Source organism: Nylanderia fulva, unplaced genomic scaffold (genome assembly GCF_048542155.1).
Source record: "Nylanderia fulva isolate GAGA-0341 unplaced genomic scaffold, ASM4854215v1 Scaffold38, whole genome shotgun sequence".
Lineage (NCBI taxonomy): Eukaryota > Metazoa > Arthropoda > Insecta > Hymenoptera > Formicidae > Nylanderia > Nylanderia fulva.
The window spans coordinates 641618-654440 of NW_028190455.1; the positions used below are offsets into that span (position 1 = coordinate 641618).

At 46.1% G+C, this 12823-nt stretch overlaps 1 protein-coding gene across 1 annotated transcript in view; it reads left to right on the plus strand.

Moving 5' to 3' along the window:
* sv (paired box protein shaven) overlaps positions 1-12823 on the plus strand; it is a 145343-nt gene that overhangs the window by 39356 nt on the left and 93164 nt on the right. The window contains exon 4 of the mRNA XM_085485594.1: positions 11271-11576. Within this exon, the coding sequence (XP_085341720.1) occupies positions 11378-11576 (199 nt within the window). The 5' untranslated portion in view covers positions 11271-11377. The remainder of the gene's footprint in view (positions 1-11270; positions 11577-12823) is intronic.

Here is a 12823-nt window from a genome sequence, read left to right on the forward strand (position 1 = left end):
GAATAGATCTCTCGGATATCTCTTCGTGAGTCATCTCGAATCTCGGAGCCCGAGGGGCTCTTTTCAGGGGATTTTTTTCCCCGCTCACACTCTTTCTCTATACGTCTTTCACTCTCTCGGTTCTCTCGTAAAAAGAGCGGTTGTGTGAGCGCAACGCGTTTCAAAAAGGATCGCCACAACTACAAGTTATAAAATAGTGAAAGGACCCCGGCGAAAGCAATGAGATCGGCTCCTTTTTTTTCTCCTCCTTGTGTCGCGTGACGAATTCGCGCCACGCGTGGATAACGCGCTGGAACTGCTACGTCGGCTGGCGACACTTCATCGGGATGCCGAAAGCTTCTGTTCGAAAGGCGAACATCCCGCGTCCTTTCTTGCGCCTCATTGCCGTCGATCCCGTCGCAATTGGCGATTTTGCTAGCGCGCGATTACGATCGGCAAAGAAGAATCTTTGGTGAACCGGCCGATGTAATTGAGATGCCCGCGTGTTCTCGCCTTTCCGCTTTCTCGAAAATACTCGTCGACGAGAGAGCGCAATCGCGATCAATTTCCTTCGTCAAACACTTCAAGCACCAATGAGTAATTTTCTGTAAACTTAGGAAAGAAATTTAATTGGTTTTTCTTATTTATATATATGCGATACAATTTTTAATTAAGAAAAATCTTGCATTATTATTACTGTATAGCGTATTACTTTTGTGCGCAATTTGGATGCGCAATCTAATTCTTTCAGACTCGTTCAATTTAAAGAAAACGCGAGGAAATTGAATTTGGATAATAACACGAAATGATATTAGGTATATACGATCGCGGAATGAGATTAGATTGCATCAGCCGAGATAAGACTTTGTTATTCGGACCGAGTGCTTCCTATTCGCGGCCGATAAATCGCGGAATAACAGAAATGATGGACAAGCCGAGGCCTGGCACCTCCTTCCTGGAGGTCCGGGCGATACGCGATCATACGTATCGTGGCGAGCGCAAGCGAGAGCAAAGTCGGTCATCATCCACGAATCCAGTTACTCCATGGCGCGCCGACCGGCAATCGATTCGTCTCCGTCGGGCATAACCGATCTGTTCGAGTATCGGGGCTTTCCTGTATTTAGGCGCGTCGGCGTTTCACCTGCGCGTGCACTTGTACCCCATCGACCTTCTTTCCCCATACATATCCCCCAATTATACATTGTTTATGAATGAGACGTCTGAATAGTGTTCCCTTCTCTCACGATCTTGATCCGCGAAGGGAATTTATATTTTACCTCTCACTTTCCTTCTGTGCTCCGTGCTGCTGATAGCAGAATTGAGGATATACAGATGGATATAGATATATAGATCGAGATATTAGTTTCGTAGGCGATCGAGAGGGATCCAGTTCAGGGAGGAGGGAGGGGAGCGAGAAAGCCGATTATGGCAGAGGTGGACGAGCAACAAAAAGCGAGCGACGGACGACTGCGGTGGACGACTTTCCCATGAAAGGGGGATGGGGGACGCGGGGGCAGGATGTGCCAGGACCAATCAATTGTACACGCCGGTCTCCTTCTTCTTTCTCTCGCTTCGCGCTCGTCTCTGTACATCTCTCTTTCTCTTTTTTTCATTCTCTCGACTGTGATTTTTTCCCTCTATCGGAAGCGCTGTTTTCCTAGCGGCCGCTTTTCTGCAATCGATCGCCCTGAAATACCGCCTACGCCGAGAGCCTGAATCACGTCTTATTTCCCAGATTATTTCACGCTTGCGAATGTACATCGATCTTGCCGCCGCCTTCGACTATACCGATCTTCGGCTTCTTCTCCGTCCGACCTCCGCGATACTGACATCTCGCTAATGAACTTCTGTAACGAATGTATATCCCTGCTCGATGATACGCCAACCGTTTTAATCAGAGAGAACAACTGCTGAGAGTCGATTCGCGCGCAAGCTATACAGTATTGAACGTTTGTAAGGAAGGGTCGGTCGCTTTTTTTTCTTTTTTTTTTACAACGAGCCAGTGAACTTATTTACCTTCTGGGAACTATTCTTCGGTATCGAAGCTTGAGCGTCGTAAATACTGTCAGCTTGTACGCTTTGTATTCCGCGCGCGGTGATACTTTGCCGCCTGCTTTCCCGGTCGAAGATCGTGAAAGTGTAAGAAACCGCGATGGCGACGGTTGATTATCGATCGACGATCGGGAAAAATGCAAGGTGGCACGCGGCCTGGACCTTCACTAACTGCAACGCGAGCGGCAGCGCTCAAGGTGGGTGGACAATTGGAGAGGGCGACCTGTGGACTGAGGCAACCTACAATAGGCTCGCTTAGCATCGTCATTTTTTAGGCGCCACGCGAACCTCGCGCATGTCGAAGAAAAGAGAAAGAGAGAGGATGATGTTCTTTGGCATTCGAAGCAATGCAATTCGCATCACGCACGTGTGTGCTCACGAAGCTGAGTGTGGTCCCTCGACCTCCTAGACAGGTTAAAATAATCGCCAGGCGCGAAGAAACGAGAGCGGTCATATAGGAAATCATTCAATGAGATTTATTTGTATCTATATTTTCTTCGCAGCTCTCTCCATTGCTTTCGTTCGCCTATTAATTCCGAGGAAAAGTGCAGGAGTTTTTGCCAATAGAACTTGAAAGTGTGGAGTCGTAAGAATTTCATATGCCTTTATCGCATATATAGTCTGGTATGCTGTCGCCCCGAGTCTTTCGAACGATAAGGCCAGGATACGGCAGGAAACGATTGCGCGAATCAAATGGATACATTTTATCCCCGAGCGGGATTTTGTAACGCTCTCAATCTCTAACGCGAACGCCAGTGGAAGCTGTAAATTGCATTAAAGACCATACTTACGCGATATTTATGTACGAATGCCTCTTGATACGACGTTCGCGAAATTCTTGCTGTAATTTTCCTCCGTGAATGTCTCGGGACGCGCCTTCCAAAGATCGAAGTGGTGCTAAATAATTTTTATACACGGTACGTTTTACATTTTTCTCCGTATCCATCTTTGTAGAACATCGCGGTTTATTAGCTACTTTTAGCGGCTGTTACGCGTGTCAGTTCCTCGTGGTATCATTCGCTTAAATTTGATTTACCCTCGTTGAGTCGCGCACTTATGCAGTCGCATTCCGATGCAGGTGCGCGTGCATTCATCCAGGACATCCGAGGACACGATTGCTCGACGATAGACATCGTCGAAGGAAGGAAGGAAGCGGAATTGAGACTAGTCTCCTTCTCTAGGGAGGGATATATGTTACAGTTAGGCTAGTGTATACAATTCAGTCGATTATATATCTGATCGCAAACTATTGCGGCATTGTCGTGACGATCCAGAGAGAGAGAGAGAGAGGGAGAGAGAAAGAGACAAGTCGCACAATGAATTTATCGATTATACGAGTTGGCTCTCGTACCAGTTTACCGTTAACGCGCGTGGAGGAGCTTCGATAAAAATCGCGCACGCCTCGACATCTACATGACCGAAACGAAAGGCGCTTTCTTACGGATAGGGAGTTGCATTCTGGACCGCGAGTGTCACTTGAACAACAATCAATAGAAACAGATAGATACAATTGAATAGAAAATTACTTTTATATAAATCATTATAGCGATAAATTAGAGATGTCATTTTTGAAACAATCTTATTAATTTAAGTTTGAAAAATACACAGATCAAAAAAATATTGAAATTTGCATATGACAAATAAAAGAGAGTCTAAAAAATACAAAAAAATTATAAATAATACACATACAGGATTAGTGTTATTTCAAAATCAATATCGCGAAATTAAATAAAATTAAATATATATAAAGATAATTAAAAAAAATTAATACTAATAACATATTCTTAAAAATAAAAAAAGAGAAATAACAACAAAGCGAGATCAGAGTGCGTTGACGCAGGAGATGCACTTTCCGCGCGCTTTGATCGAGATTACTCAGCACTGTGTGGAATTTCTCTCCGCGGCCTGGGTCGACTTTTCTATATTCACGCACGATCGTCGCATCAGCTTGGCCACGCTCTGGCTCGAATCGAGTATCTCGCGTACGATGCGCCACGGAATGAGATGAAAAAAAATGTAAAGAAAAAAAGAAAAAGCACGGGGCGATCATCTCTATATACATCGCGCATTAATTCATTTAATTCCACCTTCCCCTTTTGCCGCCTTCGCGTAATCGTGATTGCGACCATTTCTCCGAGATCACCTACATCTCTCCCGATCGCGCTTTTCTCTCCTGCCCTCTCGTCCTATAAACAGCCGAGAGCGAGCGAAAGAGCGACCGTTAGAGCCGGCCATTACGGCGGCTAGATGGCCGATTCGATAGACGATTGACTTTGTAATTATCAAATGGCGGCCGCAATTAAGGGCCGGCCAAGCTGATTGATGGCTGTGCGTAACCACACACACACACGATACCGATCGACGCCTTTTTGCCTTTGTACGCTTTGCACGCGCGCGCCGCCATTAGCGCTTCTAATGATCGGGAATTACGCGGATCGATGATATCGTCCTGTTGCGAGTCGGAGGAAAGTGAGCGCGATATAGTGCCTCTCTCCGACGACGGTGATCTCGCCGGAGATCCATTTCTTACTCTAACGAGGCACGTTGGAAACGCATATTGTATAATTTCAGCGATTGATGAAACATCCGAAGCACAATATAAATCACTGAAATAGCGGGACTTATATATGTATTCCATTTTTTTCATAATAATTTAATATAAAAAATTTAAATTTAATTTTAAAAAGTTGATAATTTCTAATTTTTAAATGGCAATTGATATGGTCCTAAAATGAATATAAAAATGTTGGAGGAAAGGGATGCGATGACACGCTGAAACGTGGTGAAAATCCCGCGAAATAGAGATATTTCCAGACCAAAGAGAATCGGTAAGACTGTCGGAGGAGTGGATAATCGCGGCAACCGGTTATTTATATAGGAAATGTAGATATAATCGCGCATCTCGGGCTACCCGGGACCCGGAGACGAACGACGGAACGGACGGCGGCTGATCGTCCGCGCCGATGGTGCGGTGGGATGCAACCGCTCGGGTACCTGTTTTACCTGCTATACAGTACTCTCGTGTGCCGCTGCTGCTGCATGACGGGGCCTCAAGGGAGCCCCCGACCTACGGGATTAGCCCGACGGCGGCACGTGCCGGCTACAGGTGGCTCTTTAAAACTCACTTTATCCGCCTTCTTCGCGGTCGGTCGCTCTCTCTCTTGCCACCGATGGAAAACCGGAATCGGAAGCCGCCGACGTCCTCCGCTCCCGCAAGAGATCGGAATCGGTTCAGGTTGTCGTTTAGCCGTCGATTAGAGCCGCCATCGAGACGCTGTCGCGAATGTGGAGCATATGCGATGAAATAGAAGCTGCAAGAATGTAAAGTAGCACGCGACAAATGTCATATCGATATCTGCAACCGGGTATAATTACGCTCCTCCGCGCGATTTCTCGTTGTGTTTTTTTCTTTTCTTACGTTTCTTATTCGCGTGCCGGTGCCACGTTGACAGATGCAACCTTATGTCTCGGATTAAACGGCTTTGCGCGAGATAAACGATACGTCGCGTCGACGAGCTTAGAAAAGCACGTAACTAATATAATAAGCTTAAAATAATCTCTTCCGGCCAGTTTTATATATAATATATTAGGATCGAACCGAGTACTGTTAATCGTTCGGCGGGATGCTGGTCGAGACTTTAACGATATCAGAATATTTCTCGATATGTCATACCCTCTCATTCCTTGCCTTCCTGCTGCCAGGAACAGGGAAATAGTGCGCTCGGCAGATCGTTCACGGTTTTGAATTCAAGGTTGGACGCGCGGCTAATTGCAATAAATATCTCGCTCGGACGCGCCCGACCTCAGCTGTATATGAGGAATAACGTGTCGGATATATATCGGTTTTCTTCCTACGAAAGAGCGACTTGTATATCCCGCCTTGCGGGATCACATATATATTCCGCGAGACAGTCGTGTGCAACGAGCAACGAGTTGCTACTTTATTGCACGGGTGACTCTCCGCCGATACTCACTTATATATCTCCGCCGTTCCTCTTCTCTCCTGCGCCTTTGCGGCGGAAAACCGGAATTGGAATCGCGCGACTTCCGCGAGGAGCCGAGCCAATCAAGGGGGAGAGAGAGAGGGCGGTTGCGCGCCCTCGGTTGCGGCCGGATCCCTAGAAACAGGGCTCTCTTCGCGAGCGTGCAAAAGGAGCAATATCCCCACTTGTATCTCTCTTTAATGCCTTACCGTTATGCGCTCGTACTATTCAAAGGCGAACTTATCGGCGAGTCTACCGCGTGCGGTAGATTTTCTCCGTTCCATTAATATAACATCCAATATACTCGCGATTTTATCTTCGCCTCGCGTTGATGCACGATGCGTATGGTTATGCGGAACAAGCGCGTCGCAACGGAGTAGAGCTTATTTCCAGAATAAACGGTTCTTTTCCTTTTTTTTATCGCCGTGAGTTTTATTCCGATTCGGATATCGATAAATCGCTTCATCATATCGAGTGAAAATGCAAATTTCGCTAACACATCGCGAAGAATGCGGTCTCTGCTCTCATTCGTCCCGGTCTCTTTTTCCTTTTCTTTCCACCTCTCTCTCTCTCTCGCTTCCTCTCTCGCGGTGCCCGCGATTACAACCCTCGAAATTGCAGTGCATTGCATACATAGCTATATAAGAGAGGTCGAGTCCGCGCAAAGGAAAACAGTATTCGCGTTCACCTGTTACACACCCACGCCGCCGTATACGGCTGCGACGGATATCGGGGCATTCACGCACGTACGGACACGCAAGGGAGCACGTTAATGGCACGTGCCACAGGTGGTTCTTCGAAAGTCACTTATCCACGAAAGCCGCGCGTCTCTTTTCCCTTTTACTCGGTCGGCCCGTTCTCGCGCAACTTATATTTACCTACATACGTTCCTCTCCGTGACGGTGTGCCCTGGTCGCCGCCGTCGCCGACGACGACGACGACGACGACGACGACGACGACGACGACGACGACGACGACGACGACGACGACGACGACGACGACGACGACGACGACGTAGAGAACTGGAATTACTTGACCCGAGCCTGCGTGCATGACAGACAAACCGCCGCTGTCAGACACACACGACCGATACAGTGCCGCGACTGTATAAACGGGCTCTCTCGCCGTAGTACCTCACGTGGGTTGTGCTTTCTCGCCATGCTCCAGTAGGCTCGCCAATTTTTGTTCATTAACAGGACACCGTGTCCGTTGTGCCGCGGGTTGTTGTCGATCGCCGTATCAGCGACAGATAACGATGCTCGGTTTTTACGATTGGTTTTTTTTATAAGTCCGTTAGCGAAGAAAGAAGGAAGGAGACAGATGAGATCGAAGTAGATACTTGAATGAAAATAAAATATATGTATAATACCAGCACAATCACACAGTAATACAAGAAAAGACAAAAATTTATATGATTTTGTGTTGTAATGATACATGTATAAATCGTTCAAGATAATAATTTTTCATAAATCTTTTTTATAATAAAAATACCCTAAAATTTTCTAAAATATGATAGTGGTTAAAAAAAAGAAAAGAAAAGATATACGGTGAAGGCAAATATTTTTTGTAGATAATTTTTAATCAATTGATGCGATTATAATACGGTGAAAGAGCAGGAGAGGGAGAGGAAAGACAATCAAAGTTTGCTATATACTGCGAAAAAAAATTCTCATATTAGACAAAAATAGCGATTGGAACAAAAGATTGATCTTATAGATACCGGTATGATTTTATGCATTTTATGCATTTCAAAGAGAAGCGATACATTTTTACATTTTATTTGTCTTATAAATAATGACGTTCGTGTAGGTGTATCAGCAGCTAATCGATGTTTACGAAACATTCTGTATTAATGTAGATATGCGCTTGCGATTCGCTAGTGTGTCGATATACACTGTTCGCATTCATGTAGCGGCCAAGTACGGGTAATGAGGTTAATGAGCGAGAAAGAAAGAGGGATACCCTTGTCGCTTGAAAACTTGATCGAGTACCAGGATGGACGATAGTGCCTTCGTGTCACATCGCATCTCCACGGGAGATAGACCTCGACGTGAATATTCAAGAGACATTCATAGAGCGTGGCCTGGTACGACATCTGCGATAGTTTAATTTTTGTCGCGTGCTGAATAGAGTAGAAAGTTTTACAACATTTGAAACCCTCGCGTCCTATATCGTTAGGCTTCAACGTGAGAAAGAATGCTCTTGGATTGGCGAGAAGGATCGCGAAAATTACCGGAATGTGCATTCTGCATTCTGCATCAGGTTAATAAACATGACAACCGCTCCGCGAAAACTCACTTGCGTTTCTGAATAACCGATATACATCCGGATGTTTCTTCAGGATTCCACCGTAGATTCCTGGCGGGACTCGTTTGTTTATGAACCAAGAAGTTGCATAATGTATCGACGATTTTCACGTGAGTCCGAAATAAACACGCGCCATTTCGTCACAAAGACGAACACGCACACAAAGCAGGAGGAATACGCGTGTACGCACCTACGACGTCTCTTCTGCTTCTTCTTCTTTCATAGATGGTTACGAAGGGAGAGAAAGAAAGAGAAACAGAAAGAAGAGGCCGAAGTTGTGCTCCGCGCTCGAGCAATTCCTTGATGCATATTGTCACGCGTTGTTAAGCCCCGAGAGCACCGGCCATTACCGGCTGGGGAGGGAATCGACTCTGAAGCGAAGACTGTGAAGAGCGGTGGAGACAGAAGGTGCGGACGGTAGCCGCATATTTCGCCGGCTACTGCAGCTTCCTTCGACCAGATGGACTGCCTCGGGTCATCACTATTTACGTGACAAGTCTATATATCGTCTTTTTTTCGTTTTTCTTTCTTATACTTGTTTAAAAGATATATCGCAAATGAAATGTCTTAATAGACTGCAAATCAGCTCGTAAACTTTAGAAAATAATATAATATTATATAATATTATGTAAATATTATATAATAATATTGTGTAAATATTGGAAAGCAATTTTTAATACTGATTTCTCCCTCACTTTTTCTCTTTCTTTCTTTCTCCTTAAAGAGAAAGCTATTTTATTTTAATTCTTTAACGATATATTTTCTAACTGGTCACTCGTTGGCAAGATGCGTATGTCGTAATTGAAAGAGGGTTGCTTCAGATCGATGGCCAGTTATTTATCTCCGTTGGGTCATCTCCGCGATCGCCGACCACACGCGAGCTCTCCACGTCGATCGCGAACCTGGCTGCGAACGATTCGCTTTCGCGCGGCGTTTTCTGCGTCAGTTACTTTCGTCCTTAAGACATGCAGAGTAACCGGCGTGCGGTCTGGTCCCCGCGGCGCGGTGCCCCCGAGAGAGTGGGGTCCAGTTAGCAAAGTACGCGAACGTTCAAGGCGGCCCGTAAACAATGGTTTTAGCGAGTGCGTAGACGCCGTAAGAGCACTGTGGTGCGGCCAACTCCCACGGTTCATAGCGTAGGGACTCGTATCTCCCTCTAAGCCTGGTCTTTACACGTACTTTGGCCGTCCACGACTCACCCATTTTGCTTCACTTAAGACCCGTTGCGTCTCTCTCGCCTTCTCGCCGAACCATCATCCGCCTGTTACCTGACGTTTATTCACTTTGCTACATTCCAGCCTCCGTCAGATGCAGTAGATGTTGGTAGCACGAATTTTCAAGAAGATCAGGAAATCGTGATACTAAACAATCATCTCTCGCTCTTTCATTCCCGATAAGCTGAAAATGGGATTTTCTCGCCGCTGGAAAATTGAGAGAGCAATTTCTTACTAGATTAAAATTGACACTCGGAAGCTTTCTATCGAGATTAACGCGGTAAACGATTTAGCGAGTGTTTGATATTTCTAAGGAGATTACTTAAAAAATCTGATATAAAAACGAAACAAACGATGCTTTTACTTTTTACACACGTCTTTAAATTTTTCTGTAAGATATATAAGTCTTTTTGTGACTTTGTATGAATCCATTATTTTGAAAATGACGAAACAACTTTCCCTTGGCAAAGCCTCGCGCTCGAGAAGACGACCGACTTCCTCACGCAAATTAGAGCCTGTCGAGGCGTTTTAATCGCTAACAGGAGATACAAAGGCAGCACCGCCTGCTGCGGTGGACAGTCGTTGACCGCAGACTCGGTAACCGTTCTCGAGTCTCACTCCCACGCGTTATGAGATCCGCGTATTTCGCGATATAAAACGGCGGAACGCGGGAGCAGTTTCGAATTTTACGGATGATCGCCCGATGACGATTGTTCTTGACTCCTTGCTGCTTCTCTCCCTCTGTGGGTCAGCGTAACAACCCCTCGGGAATAGGAAGGCGAGCTGCATCCATTTTTTTCCCGAGCTTCGAACGTTTATATTATACATTCGGGAAACGCAAAAAGAATCAACGAAATATGGATGTGAATATCTTGACGCTTTGATCAAAGTATTCGCATGGAGTTATTGATCAATGTATAAATATGGTATAAACGTTAAAAATGAATTACGACATGTGTTTTATGATTAAGAAAATATTGTTGAACCTTTCGATGAAGAAATCTGACAAACGGATTGTTGCAATCTAGGACAGTAGGCTTGCCGTTCCCTCGTCGGCAAAGCCGCTCTTCCTTTTCCATCGCGCAGCAGCTGCTCTTAAGTTGCGCATCGTGAGGATTCGTAATCGCGTCCGGACCTAGACAATGCTCTCGCCGCGCCGAAGAGATGGGAAGAGAACGGTCCTACTGTCCGTAGTAGTAGATGAACGTCGCCGACAGCGTGGACGAAATTACGCTCCATTCATCCTTTCATTCATCCGAGTGGGATCTCACCTTCCAACTTAGAAAGATGTGTCGCTCTCCGCGGCGGCCTCTCTCGATGTAATAAGCAAAAAAGGCATCACCCAGCCGGATCATTACGTAGAGAGGAACGAAGAAATTATCTACTCGGCGCGTAAAAAGCGTGGCGAAGGCAATCCCATTGCGGCTGAGATCGTCGAGTTCTTATTTTTATGTTACGACCGCGTGAAGTCTGATAGGAGAGAGAAAGGGGAAGAGAAGTACGCCTAGATCAGGATCTCGAGATCTTTGTCTACGGTATTCTTGCACCATTGATTCGACTCCGCGAGTCACTGACCGAAAATCCATGTTTGTTGCTTAACGGGAACAATCGTCGTCTGCGACGAATCGTGCTCGAGTTAAATCTTTTCTTCGCGAGAGAAAATCGGACATTCTTTTTCCTTTCTTCTCGTTCTATTTTCAAATTATTAATCAAATTTTTTCATTGGTTTTTCCAGAAGGCGACGAGGAGTTGAACGGACGCCTCGTCCAACTCGACGAGGTATTGTCCGAGATAGAGGAGGGAGGTGGCGGGAGAAGAGGGTTGGAAGAAGGGTGGCGTGCTATGATCAGCATGGAGCTTCCGGCACACGCGACGCAGCATGGTGCTCTACACCTGGGGGTCGGAGTCGGCGTCAATCCAGGTGATGCCGGAAGTGCCCTAGCTGCCATTCACCCGCATCCCCAAGACCCTCTAGCCCTCCACCATCACAATCACGGCGCTGCAACACCCGGAGGTATGCATGAGGACTCCAAGAAAAAACGTATGTTTCTTCTTACGAATCCTTTATTAACGTAGAACGTTAATAAGACGATTATCGCAGGAGACCAAGTTATAAAGCGGGACATTGTTTTCAACCGTCAAGAAATTATTATTTTATATCTCTGATGAATGAGACAATTGTTTCCTGCGATAATCAATTTATCGATAATTACATTTTTTCGTTTGAAACAAAAAACAAATTCTTGATGATCCCTCGCGATTTATAAACGATATCTGCCTTTCGTGCGTCGATGATTGCTCCGATTGTCTCGAGACAAAATGTACGCGACGAACGGCAATGCCAATGGCGAGGTGCACAGCCGACAGGAATGTCGCGGTCGCAAAAACGGGCAGGCACGTGCCACGCGAAATACCGGCGATAAATCTTCGTCTCAGAAGCGCGGCAACGCTTCTATTACCAGCGACTCGCGCGATGACGATGCATCACGTTCAGCCGAGTCGACGGCTGTGGCTGGAATTCAGGAATCCGCGTCGAGCGCGCTTTACGACTGCTATCTTTCTCTTTCTTTCTTTTCACAATGACCGATTGAACAGATTTCTAAAACGAACAATATTGCGATTTTATGTCGACAAGTATATCTAGATCAAAATAATCGTCTCATAATTATCGCTCGCGATGCATCAATTTCCTAGAAGAACTTTGCAAACGCGATTATTCGTCACGGATTCTCTCCTCGCGTTCATTAATATATTGTCGAAGGCACGAATCGCGCGTAAAAGCGCATTAAACGGAAAAATCCGGATTCCCGCACCCGCCGTTAACTCCTACCGTTTATCATGATTACCTCGCTGTAAACCGCAAGCTTATTAAATCCCGGTATCGACGGCGCGCACATCCGGTGAAGCGACGTTACGTGCCGAGGGAGGACATCGATGCGAGCAATGATTCCGCCATCAAAGTTCCGAGATTCCCGCGTGAAAGAGCTCCTTGTTCCGTACGGAACAATCGAGTTAGCTGAACTTGCCTGGCGCTCGTCATACACAGACGTGTATCGTATAGGTATAGAAGGCGGTAGTTTCTTCTTTGGTGGCCGATCGTCGCAGGTATATTTTTGAGCACGCATATACACACGTATACGAGCCGGGATCATCTTCGAAGCGGTAGTTTCTTCCAGCCAACGGTTGGTTACGCCGACGTGGAAGCTCGTTGTCTTCCTTCGTTCTCCGCGGATGTGTATGCGTGACGGAAGAGAGTGGTGCTGGTTAAGGAAGATGAAAGGCTGCCGC